Source organism: Juglans microcarpa x Juglans regia, chromosome 6D, assembly GCF_004785595.1.
Source record: "Juglans microcarpa x Juglans regia isolate MS1-56 chromosome 6D, Jm3101_v1.0, whole genome shotgun sequence".
In the NCBI taxonomy this organism is placed as follows: domain Eukaryota; kingdom Viridiplantae; phylum Streptophyta; class Magnoliopsida; order Fagales; family Juglandaceae; genus Juglans; species Juglans microcarpa x Juglans regia.
In genome coordinates, this window is record NC_054604.1 from 21,974,720 (window position 1) to 21,996,759 (window position 22,040).

A 22,040-nucleotide genomic window follows, 5' to 3' on the forward strand; every position below is an offset into this window, starting at 1 on the left:
ATGAACTTGAACGCCTGAAATCAAAGAATAACTTACTGTCTTTGCGGGAAAGGTATACTGGTCAAGAGGTATACTATTTGCTGTTTGCTCTAATCCCAGTATAGAGAAGCCTTCTTGTTTCTTTTTCTCCAAGAAGACCTTCACACTATTCACAGGAACTTCTATGATAGGAACCCACTTCTCTGCTGTCACACTTAAAAACAAAATACCAGTTTCAAATTACGGCTAAAGTATGGTCTTTAATATTTACTTCAGAACTTGTAATTTTCAAGTATATAGAAAAGTTTATGTGACGAGAAAACACCATAATGTGTCGATTATGCAATTGTCTTTGAACACTACATCAGACTAGAATCAAAGTCTTAAACACTACGCATGCGTGTGCAACTCAAACTACCAAGAGAAGCAATCAACTTCTGATTTGTAATGTAAAAAAACAGCCTAAATCACATGAATTTTTAACATTAGGTGCTACCCTGCTTCTGAAACTGCCACCATGCTTCAGATACAACCTATTAGGCTTCATGTGCTTTTGGCAGAGAATATAACTTAAATTATGATTAACCCCATACCAATTGATGTGGATTCATGTTATAAAGACACTCAAACCTCTAATTTCATAATAAATATTAGATAACATGTATAAAAGATTCTCCATGACAGCTTGATCTTTTATCAAGCAGAGGATCTTTTTCCTTGTTTTTGGCAAGTAACACTTACAGTAACCATCAAACTGTTCTATGCACACTAGATAGCAAGCAAGTAGCAGTCCAGTGATTATATTCTGGATCTAAGATTCAGTGAAGCAATGAATGGAAAGAGATTGCAACATAAGGTGGTAAACCAATATCAAAACCTGATAAGCTGGAACTGTTTATCACGTAATATGGATGCATCTGCAATGGCCAATCCTGATGCCTTAAATACCTGATAGGAACAATGATTGGATAAACTGTAAAAATGGAAAGGAAAAATACCAACAACGATCATTATGAGGACCTATAACATACCTCACATGTCCGTGCCAACCCAGCTAGGTTAGGTATACGATCAAGCAGTGATGCTACTAAGATAAAAGGTTGCCGACTAGCTCTTATTCTTTCCATAGCTAGACTTCTAGACTGCAACAACTGATCTAGAAGCAGGTCATCCTTTTCCATTTCTGCTTCGTATAGCGCATACACACAATTTATTAGAAGAGATGGGAAACAACTTTTATTTACAGTTCACTAATGACAATGCTCAAGTTTTTGATGTGAAGCAATTGCTAGTGCATCTTCATCTGCATCATGATTGAAAAAGAAGAAGGGATTGGAGAGAAACCAGTTGCTGATATGTTGGATGCCATCAAGGTGAAAGACATAATCAAATTTAACAAAGGAATGGGGAAAAGGAGGCAACTATCGGATCTAAAATATATTAGAGTGGTTAACAGATTTTATTTTACACCGATGAGGTGGAGCTCATTAACAGCTTCACAGCCTACCACCCTAATTTCACAAATAAGTAAAATATGATTCCTCTTCTTCCCTTGAGTTTCAAATGTTTCCCCCAACTTTATTTTTTGATCACGAGGCACTCCGGAGACTCTGCAAACACAGCATATCTTTTATTTGGTTAAACCCATGACCCATGTAACACGCCCACATTACACTGATAAGGTAAATCATTGACTTATCAGTGATGGGATGTGGCCCCGAGAAATTATTTTCACCCAAGGATTCAAACCTTGGACCTGGAGGGAGCACACCCTCAAGACTAAGGGCCTGTTTGGAGTTGCATTATAGGTCGTACAAAGTGCTTGAATAGCCTCGAAAACTCTTTAATAATAACATTAGGTTGCTTGGCCGTTACATATTAAAATACTTTTTAATCTCAAAAAGGCTAAAAAGTACGTTTCAAGAAAAAGAATCATTTTGATGTTTTTTTCTCAAACGTGCTTTTCCGGATGATTCGGAACGTAGTTCCAATTTTAAAAAAGACTGTCAAAGGGCAAAATACTCATGCAACTTTTAGATAATTACAGCTTTGTCCTGTGATCTTATCACATGCACGACACTACCTCAAATGACCTTTTATGTCATTTCTACCTCAAAAAACACATTTTTTTATATTGTTTCCAAACAAATGTAACATGTTTGAAAATACTTTAGGCATAAGGTTACCAAACAGTAAATAGTTTTTTAATACTAGAGCTTATTACTTAAGCTCTACAACTTAAAATCATAAACCTAAAAACTATATTACCCACCGCAATTCTAAACATACACTTAAGGCCTGTACCACTTTAGCCAACCCCAAGGAGACCAAGGCCCTTACCACTGCCCCAAACCTTATGAGCTTCATTATGTTGCGCCTCGCATGATCCATAGGCAAAGACATCTTGCAAACAAGAAAAGAAGTTCCTTTTGTTTCCTCTGAACTTTTTGGTTAGAAGAATCAGCAGTTGGTTTTGGGAGTTTGTTTCAAGGGCTGGACAGAAGCTGAAAAAACCATAGTCAAAGGGTTGCAGGAAAATTAGAAAAGCTCTCAATGTTAGCTAGTTCCAGTTGTTAGATCACAGGATGCCAGACAAGGAAGTACTCATTGTACATTCAACAGCCAGGCTTCACACTGTAATTGACATGGAATGGGTAACAGTTTCTTGTGCTGATGTATATCTAGGTATGCAAACTCATGTCATGTTCCGCAAGAATGCTCCACAGGGCCAAGTAAAGGGTTTGCATACCAGAAGATGATGATGTAGATTGAGCCACAGCAAGGCCCACTTTTGATGATCTTACATCTTTATCAAAATGGCTAGCCTTGTTACCTTTTCTGTGTTTCATGTGCTTGAGCATTGGCATTTACAGTTAATTACTCAGATTCATACAAGTCTTCTTATTTTCCATTGGATAAATTCATTGAAAGACAGAGAAGTGCCAGTGCCCAAGTACAAAATATTCATAAAACAGGTCCCTTTTAACAAGAAAAATAAGATAAAAAGCAACATTAAAGCAAGCCGAAATTCACTAATCAAGTGCTAAGATATTACTCTCAGAATATGGAAGCCAAAATACAATATACAAAATAAGCACATCGAACCAGTTAAAGTTTAGGACAACTATAATTAAATTAATACCCTCCAACTAAGGGTACTTTGCAACATATATCACACAGTAAATTGATGCCACATGATTCTGCTTAAATGAATGAATACATACCAAAAATTTGTCCGTTTGTTTCCTTGTTGCCAAAGAAGGAAGTGACATTGTCGTCTTTCTTCTCACGTTTCAAGAGAGTAACCTTCTTTTGAAAATCTAAACAAGGCTGCAGGCTAAGCAGCTTTTGTTCTTGGACATTAGATGATATTTCCATGCGGTCAAGTTCTTCTTCAACTCTCAAGCTCTCATTCTTGATGATTACCACATCCCTGGCCATTGAACATCTAAGGTCTTCTCTGACATCCTGCACCACACCACACATGAGACACAAACCTCAAGAATAGGTGGCAGTAAAAGGTCATCAGGTTCTTACATTTAAAAAGGTAAGCACTTGCTCCATAAGGGATACTGGTACGCATTCAAACTCGAGTTCCTTCAACATGCCAACAAAAAGTTGATTTAGAGTCAAAAGTATGAAAAAGGTTAACCATCAAAAACCAATCAATCCCAAGATTTCCTCCACAAAACAAACTGCCATTCCATACAATCACATAAGACCTTGCTGCCACCCCCCGTCATCCCAAAAATCTGCAAAATTTAATCCAGGGAAAAAACAGCAACCATCCTTTAAACCCTAGCTTCTACTCCCTAGAAGCTCTCAAACACCAGAATTTTACAATGAAATCAGACTGCCTGTCCATTTTGATAACTGAAGATCCTACTGCCACACCCTTTAAGCCTTAAGAATTTCAATATTCTCATCAAGATGAACCTCCTATTCCTCCTTAGGCACTAAAAGAATCTGCCACCCCTAGAACTACTTAAATTTAGCCTTTCAAGCCAATACAACTTGCTTTCCTTCATTTTTTATTATAACAAACCCTCAGTGCCAGCCAATGTTATTGAAGATTAGGCCTGCTTTCTCCAATGTGTACTTAAGTTTTCTTACTAAGATACAAGCTTAGATCTCAGATAAAATTCTAATAATTTTTTATTATGTTCCTTTGATGATTTTATCACCAAAATCCGTACAAGATTCAATCCTTCTTACCCAATTCATCAACACTCATATTCAGATACAGTAAACGATCTTCCTTAGGGTTTTAATCAAGCAACCTATTAGTGAGGGTCATGTTTGCTCTATTGCATTTGTTTCATAGAGTTAAGTTTGGCCCAGTTATTAAGATTGCAAATAGATTAAATACAAAATTTATTAATGATGTCTGGTATTCCAATATGATTTTGTAACAATAATACAGGTTAATTTCTCCTCAAGAAAGCATGATTATGTGTTTAGAAGAGTTTTACTCATTCTTATCAATCAAAAGCATATCTACCAAATCTCTACAGACCAAGGCTCTACAAGCTATCCACATATTGCTCCCTTTAAAAAAAATAGAGATTTCCATTATTAACATTTTAGAACATGGGATGGCATTATTTCGGGGGTAATTGAATAATTGACTATTAACTCATGCTTAAGCATTCCTTGAAATTCCATGCATCTTACATGATGAATGAATGCATGAACATAGGTTGCATTATTTCACGCCTTATGAAATGAATTATGACAATGGCATCAGAGCTAAAACACAGAGGCAACCATCTTGTATGTTCCGTAGAGATTCAACCATTTGAGAGCATCATCGTTTATCACGTGATGTCCAAATCTTAGACACAAGTTCAAATTGCACGGCCACATGATTGCAGTCGGGATCTGATTGTCAACCCTTACACAGAGGGCGTAAATCTTTAAAGGACGCTAGATGGATAAAACAGAAAGTGATGCTTACAATGTGTGCAATGCTTTTATCCTGATTTTTTTATTAAGTTTCCTAAAACCATAAAATTTTATAATGTTATTTACTGTGATGTATGTAATGACCCAAGGGCAGTCGAAGTCTAATCTGGACTTATACTCATAAAGACTAGTCAATGTTACAATTGGATCTTCATCAAAATCATTATAAATGTCAAAAACCTCTCCCTCCCAAGCAACGCAACATCCCATTTACCACCTTCTTATACCAAATTGGGATATTACAATGTAGCTATTTACTAAATATTCAACTCATTTCTATTTTAACTATACAGATGCTGTTTAGGACAACCCTAAAGCCCAAGAAACTAGAGTCAGAATCGTTACCTACAGGATGGTTTATAATAACTACTATTAGCACATTAGAGACTTTTTTTTATAGGTAATCAAGAAATTTTATTCATAGAAGTAGGCAAAGCCCAAGTACACGGAGTTTCTTTTCGGGGTGCAACACGAGGCACATTAGAGACTTTATTTTAGTTATTTTGTGTTATAAACCAGAACTTAATGTTCAAATATCTTTTTATGAGTTAACTGCATGGTCCATTGTTTAAGTCCATTAATAAAGTTTGCTTAGACACGTGGTTTACAAATTTTTCAATTTCTTCATAATAGTATGAACGTTATCCAACACTCTTAATGAGGAGGTGGTGTTACACCGTTTGAATGAACTTTGAACCAGATATCCATAGACCCTTTGCTCTTTCAGGAAAAAACGTCCTCAGCAGTATTTCACAGAAAAACAACTACAAAATAAGAAGATTTTTGTGCAGCATTTGGATTAAATGTTCCTCAAAGTCATAGTACTTTTGTAGCATTTAGATATCATATCCACACAAAACAAATCATAGGAGTGGTAAAAAATATATATGATAAAAGCTAAAAACCAAGAATTGTTGGGTTTTCTAACTAATTTTAGGTACACAAATATTTCTTAAGGGTAATTCAGCTATTTTACCTGATATAGTTTTAAGTGCCAGAACAATGACTATCAATTAAAATTAGGAAAGAAGTAATGCAACTATGCATCATAATTCAAGCAAAGTGCCTAAACATATGCACTAAACGACCAAGAAACTACTTATCACAAAAAAAAAAAAGGACCAAGAAACTGGTAAAAGATCCCCAGCGACTTTCAATTCAATTAGCGGTTAGAACTTTGAGAATGTCACTGGATATAACTCTCAATTGAAGTTCTCAGATTACTACATGCAGTTGTGATGTTCACTACTTCATTTTCAGAACATAATTGCATGTTTCCTGAAGTGTTCATGATACCATAACAGTATTGAATTTTGCTTTTTTACAGTCAAGGTTCTACTAAAAAATGGCTAAAATTGTAAAGTTGATCAACTTCAACAAAGAAGTCTCTGACCTCAACCCGATTGATAAAAATTCCTCCTGGAGTGACAGAGCTTTTGGGATTATAGGCATCAAGATATCCTTCCATCGATGCTCGCAAGCTGAAATAGAACAAAGAAAACTAACAATAGTATTAAGAGCTTTCTACAAACCATAACTAAAGGCATGAAATCAAAGGAGTCTCTCAGTATTCGTATAAAAAATAAAATATAAAATCCCAAAAAATATTTATTGGGACTCATATTCTGATTTATCACGATCCAGCAGTGCAAAACATGTTCAAACTACAAACTTTTGCAACATATACTTGCATGTAGGTTTTACAGCAAATTTATAGAAGAACTGGTTCACTTCTGATTTGTTTCTTGTGAAGAAGGTAATCAGTTAAGCCACACATATCGCACGTAGTCTCAAAAGAAGTCCAGTGCATTTGATCAATGACAAGCTTATGTAATTCAGCAATTCTTGTGGGACAACAAATTCATAAATCTCTCTTTAAGGCAGCAAATTGTTAGAAATCTGATACAAACCTGTCAAACTCAATGACTACATTCCCAGAATTGAAAGAGATGATGCAAATGACTCGTACAATTTCATTACTACAACTATCTTCATCCTCAATCGTGAGATAAAAGTAATCTTGAACTACCAAATTTGTCTCTTAACCCCTGCTTTGAAAAAATAAGTTGCAATTTCCCACTTGTTAAGATTTTACCATTAAGATGGTTGAAAAATAGATGACAAGGTAGGATTCCAGTGGTAGGATTTTAAAGGAGGGCCAAACTGCAACTTATAACTTAAATTGAGGAAAAAGTGACATAGTTTGATGGTCATATGGCAAAGATATTATTCGACTGCACACAGGTAAGGATATCATTGCCCAAAATTCTTTAATTATAGGTGCCACCATTGTGTACTAAGATTTGTGATTAATATAGGCTCCTTCATATTTTATGAATTGACATTGCATCCCCTAAAAAATACACTGACCAAAGTAATAGTTTGAAAATACAAAGAACACATTATTCCAAACAAGAAAAAATGATGCCTTCGAACCTGAGTTGCTATCATACCACAAATAAGAGTGGATATGCAGTTCTGGTGGATAAAGTAGTTCAAACAGGATGCAATGTCAAACAGGATCCTGATGCTTGACTACATCAGGATTCTGATGTCTGACCAAAGTACTAAGATTCTGATGCTTGACTACATCAGGATGCTTGACCAAAGTACTAAGATTCTGATGCTTGACTACATCAGAATGCAGATAAAGTAGTTCAAACAAGATCCCCATCAAGTCAAACTTCTCAAAGGACCATTATATCCCATAACACATTATTTTGACTTGAGGATTGTTTCTTATTATGCAACACTATCATTTGGAAAATCAAATACAAACTTAGATCTACCACCATGAACACAACCAGATGCAGCAATAAAGTTCCTATTCTTGCTCAACAACCAAATGGAACCCACGTTTTCCAAGATAAACATAGAATCCTAACCTTAGCAAAAAACATGGGTTCCATTTGGTGTTGGGAAAAGATCATCCCTCCCTCTCAAAATGCATTCACCAAAGGAAGTAAAATTTTAATTTCAGTTCTTATTGCTCATAAATGCTTGGATGTTTCAATTGGATTGAATGTCCCTCATTGTGAGGGTGGTATTCAGATGAGGTTAGTAAGCCATTAAGGGAGGGTACCAAGACCACCAAAGAAAGTCACCGAAATTATCGACCACCAACAATCCCTCAACTCACCCCCCAGTTCTGTCAATCTCCACAGAGATTCCAACAGCCAAGAAAATTCACTCCAAATAGCCTAAAATATCAAAACCACAAGACCCAATCCCATGAGAAGACAGTGAAAATAAATTATAGCTCTGATACCATGTCAATTGGATTGAGGGTTCTTCTCAATATATAGAACAATATCGCTAATTACAAGGCTGAAAATCAGCCATTACATCAATCAAATCTAACTAAATAAGGAAGCTATAAAATTCCTACTAATTACACGATATCTACAGCAATATATACAAAATCATGCCATAAATAGATAGACACGATATCTACAGCAATATATACAAAATCCTGCCATAAATAGATAGACAGCCAGCACATATCCAACTGACAGGATGGAAAAATAAGATCAGGGTATTTAGGAGTCCTTTGCAAGCCAGATTTAGAAGAGCCATAAAATCACATGAATAGGGAGTTTATTGTACATGCTGTGGAGGTGTGGATTTGGGGAGAAGGGGTGCAGCTGGATCGCTCAATGCATCCCCACAGTGCGCTTTGTCAGTATTGGTGGTTGGCACTCCCATGATGATCTCAGCCTTGGTGGATGGGAGTCTTCTAAAAGGTTTCTTAGCAGGGAACCGGAGTGAGAGAGCTTCTTATCTCAAAATTGTTTACACGTGGTATGCAGATTTTTAGTGAGGCACACCATGAACACCTGCACTCTTTGCACTGTATGTTGCTCTGTTTTGTAGTATCAAGATTGAAAATCAATTTGGCTAAATCCCTAATATTACCAGTTGGCAATGCAGATGATGTAGGAAGCCTAGCTGGTTAGCATTCTAGGATGTAATAAAGAGTCTTAAATTTCTACAGCATACCTAGGCCTTCCTTTGGGAGTTCACTATAAAGAGAAATCAATTTGGAGGAGAAGCTAGTGTCAACTGGCTAGATGGAAGAAATATCGAAGCAAGGGTAACCTTAATGGCTTATCAAGAGCACTCATGAAAATTAGCCAACTAACTTTATGTCTCTATTCCTACTCCTTGTGCATGTAGCAAACCACTTTGGAAAACAAAAACAAAGAATTTGTCATAGGGCGGTAAGGGAGACTAGCTTTAGTAAGTTTCCAAAGGTGTATTTCCTCTTTCAAATAGAGATCTAGGTATCAGAAGATTATTACTTTTAATAGAGCTCTTTCGGGGAAGTGGCTTTGGCAGACGATAATGAGACATAGAATCTGGAGAATGGTGATAGTATGAAGTATGGAAGTATGTGGGGTGGATGATGTTCTAATGAAAGTGAATACGAGCTATGGGGTTAGGTTATGGAAGAACATGCAATAGGTATAGGGGAGTATTCTCAATACAATAGATTTGAGTGGGAGATGCTTCTAGGATAATGTTCTAGTATGATGTACTGTACAGAGATCAGCCCCTCAAAGAAGCTTTCCCTGACCTATTCAACCTTGCTAGGGTTGAGTAAGCATCAGTGTCAAACAATTTACAGCTCTTAATGGCTCTTCGAACAAGAAGTGGAGTTTACAAGCGAGCACAGGATTGGGAGGTCAGAGGTGGAGTGCTTTACCACTTTTTATGCTCAATTGTATGATTTCAAAAAGAGACATGGTGGTACTGATAAGCTACGTCGAAGCATATCCAACGGACGGGTGTTTTTGAAGTGAAGCCACTGAATAATGCGTTAGTTCCCTAGATAACATCTTTCAATTGAAGACCATTTGGAGTAGTAAGGATCTCCCAAGAGCAGCTTTGTTTGTCTGAACAGCTACATTGGGAAGATCCTTACCTTGGACAAGTTTGAGGAAGAGATATGTTATGGTGGTTGAATGGTGCTGTATGTGCAAGTGGGATGGGGAATCAGAGGATCAATTCTGACTTCATGGCAAGCTAACTAGCTCTTTGTGGCAAGCAGTGCTTAACCTAATTGGGCTAAATATTGGCGATGCCTAGACAGGCGTTGGATCTGTTGGTGTGAGCGGTTTAAGAGTCCTGAAAAGGAAACCTTACAGATAATGATCACAAATTTTTTGATGTGGTGCTTATGGAGAGAGAAATTATCTAAGTTTTGAAGATAACTCAAATAACTCAAGAACAATTGTCAATCAAGGCTTTATTTACAACTTTAAATTAGCACAGGATGGCAGCCACCATTGTCTTCCCAACTTTAGTTTACAAGAGTTTTTCTTTTATCTCTATTCCCTCTCTCATTAGGCGTATTATCCCTGTGTACCTTGGTAATGCCTATGTTTTTATTGATCATTAACCAAAATATTTCTTACTTATGAAAATAATAATAGACACGCGTGAATTGATTTAACAGCTATCATACAACTGTAGCATTAATTGAGAAACTTGTAGATTTTTCTTGTGTCATGAGTTGCTTCAAAAAGGAATGCTCACACATAGTTCACAGCATTGGCAACCATAATTTCAGAAACAGGAGATAAAAACTACAGAAAAATACCGCACGCAATCAGAATTCTTTGCAAGGTATGATTTCAAATCTTCAAAGCATCTTTTCTCTAAAGCTATGATCTGAGAGTCTCCAGAATCCAATGTAGGAAACAGTTTGCAAAGAACTTGGTATACAAGTAGCTGCCAAGAATAAGACTCATCATAAACAAGAATTTTTATTTTAGAAAATATGGATTCTTCAGCTAAACAAAAACTGACCTGGGTAAAACCACGTAAGCTGTGGTGATGTGACGTCAACAATGGAACTATAGGTGGAAGTAGGTTATCCAAATGCATGAATTTAAATGCTTCAGACGCATGGAGGATGACATTAGCTGCTATAAATACATACGATGAGAGTGCCTGCATTTGTGACAAAAAATTACTAGGTGTTCTGACAGTCCAAAAAGTTTCAACTTAAGAAGTTATGCAATAATGCTGAGGAGCACAATTGTTTTTACATGTAATAAAAATTAATAAACACACAAACTCATTCAAATGCATAGGATGTATACAAGAAGGTGACCTATCTAGAAGAAGATAACAATACAAAAATATGAAAAAAGTTAGCCCATTAAAGTCAATAGAAGCTGTCCCAAGGAATAGGATATCAAAAAAAGATGTTTTAAGCTCTTCTAATGTTAGTTCATAATACTCAAAATTCATGTCATGCCTTTCCCTCCAAACACTATACCAACCAACAAGGAACAATCTTCCACATTGTTGCAGTTTTAGGGCTTCCTCCTAACCCTCTGCAAGAATAAAAAGGCCCACTACTTTTCTAAACATGACCCAAGCCAATCCAAATAGTCTTAAAAAGTAACTCCCCAAGTCACTAGCCATCTCGCAATGAAGTAAAAGATGACCAATAGACTCTCCGCTCCTTTTGCACATGCAACACGAATCAATAACTACAATGTCTTTTCTTTAGATTATCCATCGTGAGAATTAGGACTGAGCAAAAATCCGGAAATCCGACTCCACTCCAACTCTGGTCTGGCTTCGCTCCAACTCCGACAAAACAGAGTCGGAGTCGGATTTCTTTTTATTTTTTTAGTCGGAGAAGGAGTCGGACCGACTCCGACTCCGATCCGATCCAACTCCAACTTTATACTCCGACTTTGATTCCGACTCCGACTCCAACTCTGACTTTGAATCTGACTCCGATATTGTACTATGTTATAAAAATATGTATTTATCTATATGTTTATCATATATACTAGTATAGTTGTATAACGAGAACTTATACAGTTAAATTCAATAATATACTAGTATGAGCTAATTATTATAAAATAATATACTTATACTATAATATAAATAGATTAATGATAGTTTAGTATATGTAAACATCATAGTATTACTACCATATATAATTAAGTATAGAAATAAGTTAGACACTAGTATTTAAATAAGTATGGTATAATAACATATGATTAGACACTAGAAAGTCTAGTATATAATTAAGTTAGAAATAAGTTAGACATTAGTATAATAACGTGTAATACTAACGTATAATAATATGTAATTAGACATTATAGTACAAGTCTTATATAGAAATAAATTAGACACTAGTATAGAAATAACTAATAAGTCTAGTACAATAAGTTAATAACAAATAATACAATTTTACTAAAAGTATTATAACTTTTTTTTTTTTTTTATCGGTAGTATTATAACATGTAATTAGACACTAGAAATAAGTCTACTATAGAAATAACTTATAAATAAGTTAGACACCAGTATAAACACTTATCAAAAATAAAAGTTAGACACTAGTATAATATAAAAACATGTAATTCTTTAGTATAATAACATGTAATTAGACACTAAAAATGATATGTAATACTATAGTATGATAACATGCAATTAGACAATATAGTATAAATCTAGTATAAAAATAAATTAGATTTTAGTATAGAAGTAAATTAGCAGTGAATGATTTAGTTTTAGTTTTTATTTTTTTCAAAAAATTGATATTTGAAAGCCCACAAAAAATTCTTTTTTAAATGGCCTAAATATGAAGCTAAAAAAAAAAGAAGCCCAAAGATGAAATCCCAAATCCGACTCCGCTCCAACAAGTCGGAATCGGATCGGAGCCTACACAAGTCGGAGTTCATATTTGAACTTCATCAAAGTCAAAGTCGGAGTCGGATTTAGGGGAATCTGACTCCAACTAAGTCGGTGCTCACCTCTAGTGAGAATCTCTCCTAGAGAGGCTATCCATGCAAAAAACACCACTCCTGAAGAAACCTTAGTGCACCCAAATGCTCTTCCATTAGAAGGCATTGTTATCATGCGGGACGAGGGCATTATGGAAGGGGCCCAAAGAAGTTCATCTTCACCTCTTCTTCCCAATCCAGTGGAATACAACCCAGTAAAGAATGTAGTGAAGGCATCTATCCTTCTAACATTTTCCATTGTATCAAAGGAAGACAAAACAAAATTGGAAAAATAAAGGAAACTAATCATGTGTCCATAGGGCAAACAATCAACTGGAACTGATTACCTGATTTAAGACATCATAATTGTAGACTTCTTGAAGGAAGAACTTCTACAATTCTTTTAACACTCAAATACGAGCCTTAAGAGGAAGCAGTACCTGATTTTGGTCTTCTAAATTATAGTAATTTGACATTTTTATTTCTAGAGTCAAATTTATATAAACAAAGTTTATCCAGAAAACCTCAAGCTTGCAACCAAGATAAATTAGTATACAGGAGAGAATCATGTCGGGAAAAAAAAATGGCGGGCTAGGGAGCAGTCTAGTGGTCAAAGGCAGACTCTGGAAGAGCTTTAGACTCAAACACAAGAATTTATAAAATCCAAACCTAATAAGGCTTGCCATGGTGAGGTTCCACGTCATCTAAAAAGAAAGAGATAAAACTACACTTTTGTGGGATCTTTTTGTGGCTAAAGCATTTCTCTTAAGGATTTATAAAATCCAAAACTAATGAGGCACAGGAGAGGTAGATTAGGTCATTCAAACAAATGAACTGCAAAGGGAATTTTGCTTTATGATCAAGAACAGAATATTCTAAGATTATATACCTGAGGCCTCATGTCATAATCTCGTAATATAGGAACTAATTGCTCCACAACCTGTGATTTTAAACAATAATTTCAGCATTAACAAGAGAGGGCTTGATCTCATGAAAGCAGTTGCTATTATTTCCGTCATGGCAAGATAATTACATGCTTTCTTTATTTCCATTTTTTTAATGCCATAACTGATGCAAATGTAAATTTCTTTAACAGTGATTAATAAATAACCTAAGTGCAGCCAATCAAATTTTAAAACTTCCAATTGCAAAAGTAAATTTCCAAAAATTCTACTTTTCAATTACATGCTTATTGATTAATAAGTGAGACAAGCATCAAGAGGCCTTAATAAATAAGTTAAACAGCTATACTATCTGTCATCACAATAACCACGAAAAGGGATGGCCATATCTGCCCCTGAAATTCACTACAAATTTCATACCAGTGAAGGAAACTTCAAGTAAATATTGATTGCAAATGTCTCTAGGTATTGGCGGACAGCAGGCAAGTTGTTTCTCTGCAGTAAGAAAAACAAATTGAGGCGAATTGTTAGTGTAAAAAAGTGCCGAAATGTTTTTTTTTAAGTAAAAGCACCAAATTGTTAGTGTAGAAAGTCAACAGATTGAATTGTGCAGGGCATTCTAACTCCCATAACAAACGAGAGCTAGCAATGAATATTCTAAATCCCATGAAAAACAAATGCCAGCAATGTAAATAATCTTTTTCGGTGATTTCTGATTTTAGCTGATCGTTAGCAATCATGGGCTTAGATGTAGAGCTTTCTACATGATCTAATTGATCTTTGTTAATTCCTTTTTTTCCTTTAGTCGTTAGTGAACAAGCATGTGCTTTATAGTCAAGGAGGTGAAGAGATTGCTTGACTTCAAATTCCACTTTGGAAACAAGTACAGGTTCCACCTGGTCAAGTGTCTAAGATTTGCACCCCGATTGCATCAAGCGGTTTAGTAAATGGTTTAGGGGCTGAAAACTCTCTCGTTTAACAAAGCTCTCTTAGGTAAATGGTTATGGCAATATACTATGGAGAGAGAGGCATTTATGGCGACTCATGCTATAAGCGAAATATGGTAGCACATGGGTAAGGGTGGTATTCAGATGAGGTTAGTAAGCCATTAAGGGTTGCGGTGCGGAAAAACATTCCAAGTGATTATATATGGGCTGGGTGATGGCTATAAGATCACATTTTGGTACAATGTGTCGTATGAATATCTGCCTTTACTTTCTCCTTTTTGGTAGCAGAACGTTTGCACATCCCTCATAACAGAGCAATATGTAATGTCACATTTACTAAACCACGCATGATAGGGAGGTGGAGTTCTCTCTCATTCTTAATTCGTTTCTATTTTTTTCAGTGGAGAAGAGGTGGTGTTGAAAACAACTATTGGATTCTGTCCAAAAGGTGGACCATCGAGGTAAAATCTTTCTCCAATGCACTCATCCTTCCAGTTGACTTCTCAGTTCCTTGAAAGATTATTTTGAGAAATAAGGTACGTTCGAATGAAACTTTTTCTGTTTGCATAATTGGACAAAAGATGTTAAACCGCCAATTTTTCCAAAAACTTAACGGGTGGAAACAGGTAACTTCAATCATTAATCTATGAACCAGCTCTCCCCTTACATGTGGGTTAGACTCCTTAATACATGGGCTTAACACGCCAAACATTTAATAGAAAAATGGGGGTGAATTGGGGAGGCGGGGATGAAACTAAGGACCTCTGCTATAATCACCAATTGAAAAATGGGTTAGACTCCTCAATCATCAATTGTGCCAAAAACTACTTTTTTTAATCGTTAAACCAAATTTTTATTGATCAAAAAAGTAGGCAAAAACCCAATTGTGCCAAAAACTTAAGCTAGTAGGAAAAGGTAAAGTTGATTAATTGATATTTAATCTAACAAAAGACAATTGTAGTAATGGATTGGTATTGTATATGTAAGCAAAACAGGGAAAGTATTGATCATCTTTATCTTCACTGTGAGGTGGCTAGGGATTTAGGGGCATGGATTTTCGGTACTTTTGTGATAGACTGGGTCATCGTCAGCAGGTGGTTAGTTGTCGGCTTGTTGGCAAAATCCTTTTTGGACGTAATAAAATTTATAAGTTTGGAGAATGGTCTATTTATGCATTTAGCATTTGGCATGATGGCTTCTCACAACAGCTCCCATTTCTCTAATTTTCTAGATTTTATGAACTTGCATTCTTTTCTTCTTCTCACTAGTTGGGCGTTTCCTTTTGTATACTTTTTGTGTACTTGGGTTGCATCCCTATGCACCTTGAATAAGATTAATTTAATTATTAAAAAAATCATTTGGGTTCCTTCAAATACATGAAAATGACAAGTATTTTCACATTAGCTACCTCAGCTAGAAACTTATTGGATATTCAAAAGATTGAAAGGAAAAGATGCAGGAAGAAGACAATGTATCTTATTTTTCACACTTCTTTTAGAGGCTGTCACCTTTACTAGGAAATTTTATCAATCAAGTCTTCAGGGAGGAAAAACAATACACAGAAATCAGCAAGCATATCCTACACTAAAAATGCAAAATTGAAGGAAATGAGCTTCAACGCTTTAATTGAAAACTAGCAGAAAACTAGCATAATTGGAGGGGATGCCAAATAATTATGCTTCTTTAAAAAAGGTTTAACATAGCATGATCAAACTATACATATAACCGATGTGCTTCGACTGAAAAAAACAATATTTCCCTCATATAAATGGGATGGAGGGTGACATTTTGGGTTCAAGACCTACTAGGGACGTGCATAACATATCAATAAAAAAATAAGTAAATTATGAAAATAGACATATTGACATATGCATGCAGCCAGACTTAACTCAAATCCATGGAAAGAATACTGTAATATTGAATATTATACTGGTTAGTTAATCGAGAACTAGAAATGGTGTGGAGTGAAAAAATAATACTTACACAGAGGGATGTGTGCAAGCTTTGTATAACTTGGCCCACTATATCTTCACAAGCGAATCGTGATAAGACACATATCATCTGCCAAGCACGTATTTTGCGCCTGTGGATCTGTCAAAGTAGAGCATGGATGATTGTATCAAATTATATCAAAGACCAACATAAGAAAATATAAAGATAGGGAGAACTTGCAAGAAACATATGGCAACCTGATTCGATCAAAATCAACCAACTACTCAAATCTACTAAATACAAATTTTAATCATAAATAGTTCATTAATTCCATCAGAATTTCAAGTTTTACAATTCAAAGTCTGAATAATTCTCAACTACCTGCTAAAAAGAATTAAAATAAAAGGATTCTCACCGCACTGTACTTTTTATACAACTCCTTTGCAAGGTCCTTGTCATTTACCTACATCAAACAATGAATCCACACTATAATACCATAACAATAGAAACATGTTTTTCTGTACAGAAACAGACATGCACCAGAAGGTCAAATGAAAATGAACTAAGCAACAATAAGAAACCATAGAAAGTTTATAAATCTATGCACACATTGCCATTGAACGCTCATTAAACCAATGACCAATAAGGACAGATTCGTATCTGTGCTTTTTTATCTTTTATTATTGATGAATAAAAACCATGCAAAGAGGGGCACAACCCCATTACATGGGTAGCATACAAAAGAGGAACAACCAAAAAATCATGCAAAGCCCCTCAAGCTTAAAATTCAAGGAAACCCTAACAAATTGGATAACGAAAAGTAAAAAGAAGTAGCCATACAAACACAAGAAGTTGGCAAGAAAATATTGTCCATCTTGAAAAAAAAATACTCGACAAGCTGCTCGAGGTTGGCTCGGTAAAACTCGAACTTGGCTAGATTCTTTTATTAAATGAGCCGTCCGTTAACACAAACCTATGATCGATTATTAAACGATACAACTTGTATAAAGCTCGGCTCGGCTCGAATAACTTCGTATCTGTTATTTTTTTATAGGATTATCTCTATATTTATAATGAAATTATTTTAAATATTTATAGAGATTAGAGAAAATCATGTTCATAATACTCAACATATTACTTAAAATGTTATAAATAAAATAATTAACATATGTATATATAAACTTCACAAAAATATTAGCAAAAAGTCAACTTTTTGTCAAAATTTGTAAAGAAAATTATAAAATATAATATAAATATTTTATTTTATTTAAATGAAGCAGCTCGTTAACAAGCTCTTAACTCACTCAAATATTAAGGCTGCTTGTGAACATAAAATAAAACTCGATGAAAAGCTTGAGCTCGACTCGTGTTCAAATAAAAACTAAACGAACAAAGCTTGACCACCTACTACTTGCTCTAACTCGACTCGTTTAAACCCCTAAGTTCAAGCAATCATACATTTTTATAACATAGAACGATAGCACATATCTGGTCAATAAGCAATATTTACTAAGAATGATTGATGACGCCTTTGAATAGAGAGGTTAACATAACAAAAAAGGGAAAAAGAAATGAACAAGTTTATCACTTGATTATGAGTTGTTTAAATTTGACCTTTGATTACTAATTTAATAAATTAGATATTGGAAAAAAAAATAAAAGGAAGAAGAAGAAGTGTTTAGATTCTAAACTGTCAATTATTTATTGGCATGACCTTTCATTTTATTTTAAATTAGATTCTAAATTGTCAATTATTTATTGGCATGACCTTTCATTTTATTTTAAATTTAAACAACCAAGTTTATCTTCGTTTAAAGCAAGAATGGATGATGCAGCTCAACCGAAACAAAACCTTTGCTTCAAAAATTATATATGTTATAGATAGGTTGGTCTTATTAAAATTATAAACTTTATGTTTCCCAAGTTGGGTGTTTCTTATTGTGTACTTAATGTGTATTTTGGTCGTATCCTCTGCACTTTGAATAAGATTGCATTACTATTCAACTCAGGGCCTACCATTATGGCCTGCACACCATGTGGAAATAACAAAAATGCCCTTTATGATTCTTATCCAACCACATATTCTACTACTTTCCCTCCCAGCTGCCAAACCTGTGATAGAAACCTCTGCAACTGTTGTTGCCAGTGGGAAGGTTGGTGAGCTGGGAGAATAAGCAGTACACTATCAATCAAGACACCAATGAAATGTTAGTATAAGGCTATGGCTGACTTATTAGAGAAGAGGGAGAGTGGGGTGTTGTGGGCCTAAGCAGTTAATGGACCATGGGCCTGGTATGGTTCATTACCTGCTAGGCCATCTCCGGTCATGCCCAGTCCAGCTGGGAAGTCAAAACGAGACTGTTAAAAAGCACAGAGGTGAGCCAAAAAAAGCTCGTGAGCCTAATGACTAACAAACTCAACTCAGCAAACAATAAAGGGAAGGGTCCACTAATTCCACAAGCTCCAACTGGGCCCAGTTCAAAAAATCCTCAGAATAGTAGGTAAAAAAAAAAAATGAGACAGCTGAGAAGTCAAAACAAGATTATTAGAAAGCATGGAGGTGAGTGATAAAAAAGTTTGTGAGCTTAATGACCACCAAACTCAACTCAGCAGACATTAAAGGAAAGGATCCACTAATTCCACAAACTCCAACCCAGCCTAGTTCAAAAAACCCTCTCAATAGTAGGTCAAGAAAAGAGACAGGTACTGAAGAAGGGGTGCAGGAGAGCACAAAATCACAGCTCAATGATGCATAGAAAGGAACACCATTGGGTTGTGAAGCTTTGGCCAACGTTTCAGCCATTATTACGTCAGAGACTCAAGCCACCCATTATGTAGAAGTAGAGATACCTAGCGAAGGGAGTTTCAATTTGTCATGTAGGTGCAATATCTGCTGTGTAAGGGCATTTAAAGTGACCAAGAAACCGCTCATGCACTTAGAATCAGAGCCTTCCAAGGCCTAGAGCACCACAAGCCAATTATCAGTTCCCAACTCCCTTTCAACACTCCCCTTTTCCTCTCAAATTTACAAACCGGGGGGGGGACAAGAGGCCATGGAGGAAACTAGTGGGTCTTGTGAGACTGATAAGTGCAGTAGCTTTGGCAGTGGCGATTTGGTTTTAGCGGAAGTACCAAAAGGGGGGAGAAGAGATGGGCAATTGGTCTTTGTCATTAAAGGGGGAAGAAGGCAATACTAAGGTTTCATCCTCTCCAACCATAAGTGGGGGCACAGGAATAACTCTAGAAAGGGGACTGAATTATCGCTGCTGGTTGGGATTGATCCGAGTATCAATGCAGAGCCTAATCCTAATGCAGGGGGCATCCTCGGGAGGAACCAATAAGGTGTGAGCCGTTAGAAGTCGACTTTCCAGGTTAAAGAGATCCCTTTGAAAGGATTGGGTAGGAGACTTCAGATAGGGTACTGCAGAAGGTGGAGAACGTCATGAAGGGGATATCATGTGAGGGCTTTGAATTGAATGGCCTTCTTTTAAAACCGTTGAAGCTAGATATTCCCCAGGAAAGATGGTATGTAGCCCCAAATCAGATAGTACAGGCAATAAATATGCTCAGAGAATGGAAGGTTGAAACACACAAATCCATCATTTCTACCACTCTTAATGTTGTGCATATGGAGAGAGAAATCTCTTACAATATACAAAAGCTGAAGCATCCTCTTTGTAAAATATTGCGCCATTTCCGCTTATTTCTCTTATATCTTGGTTTCGTTGCCATCTCCTTCTTGAAAACCCATCTGACTTGGTGGTCGTGAAAGGTTCCAAAATTGGTTTCCCTCTTAGAGATGAAACTCTTTGTGGCAATGTTGGGTGGCCATCTCTTTTGTGCAAAACGTTGCAACAGTTGAGACTCCAGCACCAAGCCCTACATCTGAAGTTGTCATCTTTATGCCCACTTTATTTGCATCTCTTGCAATTTTGACTTTCGGTTTGCTCTCCCCTCACCCCCCCCCCCCCCCCACCTTCTCTCTGTGTATAAATTGACAAGTACATCGAATTTCTCACGACTATGAGAGAGGTATGGAAATATAATAGAGCGAAACTCAATAATTTCCTGACATCACGCAGATAAATTGCTAGTACTATTTAGTTTTCAAAGCATCAAGTCTTACTCATATGAAGCCTTGCTCATATGGAGCTACATCATCAACTATCCCACTATATTATTATTTCTGACACCTAAACCCTAGAACACTAGATTGGGATGCATCCATCTTTTTTAAAAAACAAATGAGTTCGTGGCAACTTTTCATTGAGTGGTGTGAAGTCAGGTTGTACACCCCATCCATGTAGAAGGTAAACTCAGTTTTGAAATCTTTAAGTGGTAGTTAAAATAGTTTGGAATACGGACAAGAATTTCAATCTTAGATGCCAATAGAAAAGAATAACACAGAAGAATCAAGAAGCTACCACAGAATCAAGCAGCTCTAACAGAAATAACTTTCCAGACTCCAAAGCAGCAAGACAATCTTCAGTTTCATTTGTTGATCCCACCATATCAGCCAAGTCAGCTAGCTTGTAAAACAGAGCAGCAACAGAAACACGTCCATACAATTCTGTGTTGATAAATACCTGACAAGAGAAGATATCACGTTATAAAGAAAAATTCCAGCGGTTTATAAACCAATCCAACTTGCATCTCTATTTGCAGTATACCAGCACCAGCAAACTATGAACAGTAACCCAGTCAGCATGCAGCGTTCATATTTACCAGAAAAACCTCGCTTCAACAATTATTAACAGGAAACCAAGTCTTTCTTCCAAATCTAATCAACCAGAAGAAGCAAACTAATTATAAAGTTTCCTTGAATGACTATTTCTTGATTAATGCCACTTGGATAAAAGTAGCACCCCTAATTGTAGATTGATAGAACTTGTATTTATTGCTAACATTCTCTGGCTCTCTCATAAATGTAACAAAACTGTAGATTGATAGAGCCACCACAGAGAGAAGGAAAATTTTCAATACCAAATGAATCACCACTAAATACATTTAAATGATGTCAAGGCTAACTGCTTTCAATTCAAATGTCTCATATCGCTGCAGAAGAAAGAGGATTATGTTTCACATTCTCACTAATGAAGAATGTGTTCTACACCAGCAACCAAATTTAGACAAGTCCCAAAATATTTCTAAAATAAATTCAATCATTTTAACATGTCTAAGATGCACAATTTAAAACAACAGAAAATCTTGTGGCCTTAAAAAGAGTTATTAGGAGCAGCTTATTACATCCCTCCCCCAACCCATATAGATTTATGACTGGTCAACAAGCTCCATTAGTTAAGACAAATAGAAGCCTTTTGACTGATTGTTACCAAATATAATTTGCATAGGTCTACCAAAAGCCAAGTATACGGGACATATACACGAGCATCGCCTATGCGTGCTAGTTTAGTGATACAAGAAATTCATGAAAGTCCATTCCATTATATCAATTACAACTCACCAATGGAATAAATTATTAAAAAATAAATTTCTAAGCTCATCCATTGATTGCTCTCAATCTTCGAAGTTCCTCTCCCTCCAAATACACCACCCTAGGCATA

The 22,040-nt window shown here is 35.9% G+C and overlaps 1 protein-coding gene across 4 annotated transcripts in view; it reads right to left on the minus strand.

The window, feature by feature from the left end:
* The window catches only part of LOC121234635, a 54,040-nt gene that overhangs the window by 918 nt on the left and 31,082 nt on the right, over positions 1–22,040 (minus strand). For 3 of the 4 annotated variants that reach the window (XM_041130647.1, XM_041130648.1, XM_041130649.1), the window contains 13 exons: positions 20,901–21,062; positions 16,892–16,939; positions 16,528–16,635; positions 14,018–14,092; positions 13,585–13,635; positions 10,756–10,899; positions 10,547–10,677; positions 6,338–6,425; positions 3,517–3,576; positions 3,204–3,447; positions 1,011–1,162; positions 857–927; positions 37–193 (listed from right to left, as the gene is read on the minus strand). In XM_041130647.1, the coding sequence (XP_040986581.1) occupies positions 37–193; positions 857–927; positions 1,011–1,162; positions 3,204–3,447; positions 3,517–3,576; positions 6,338–6,425; positions 10,547–10,677; positions 10,756–10,899; positions 13,585–13,635; positions 14,018–14,092; positions 16,528–16,635; positions 16,892–16,939; positions 20,901–21,062 (1,491 nt within the window). Of the gene's footprint in view, positions 1–36; positions 194–856; positions 928–1,010; positions 1,163–3,203; positions 3,448–3,516; positions 3,577–6,337; positions 6,426–10,546; positions 10,678–10,755; positions 10,900–13,584; positions 13,636–14,017; positions 14,093–16,527; positions 16,636–16,891; positions 16,940–20,900; positions 21,063–22,040 lie in introns of those variants that run through there. The other variant, XR_005934430.1, reaches the window with a different exon arrangement.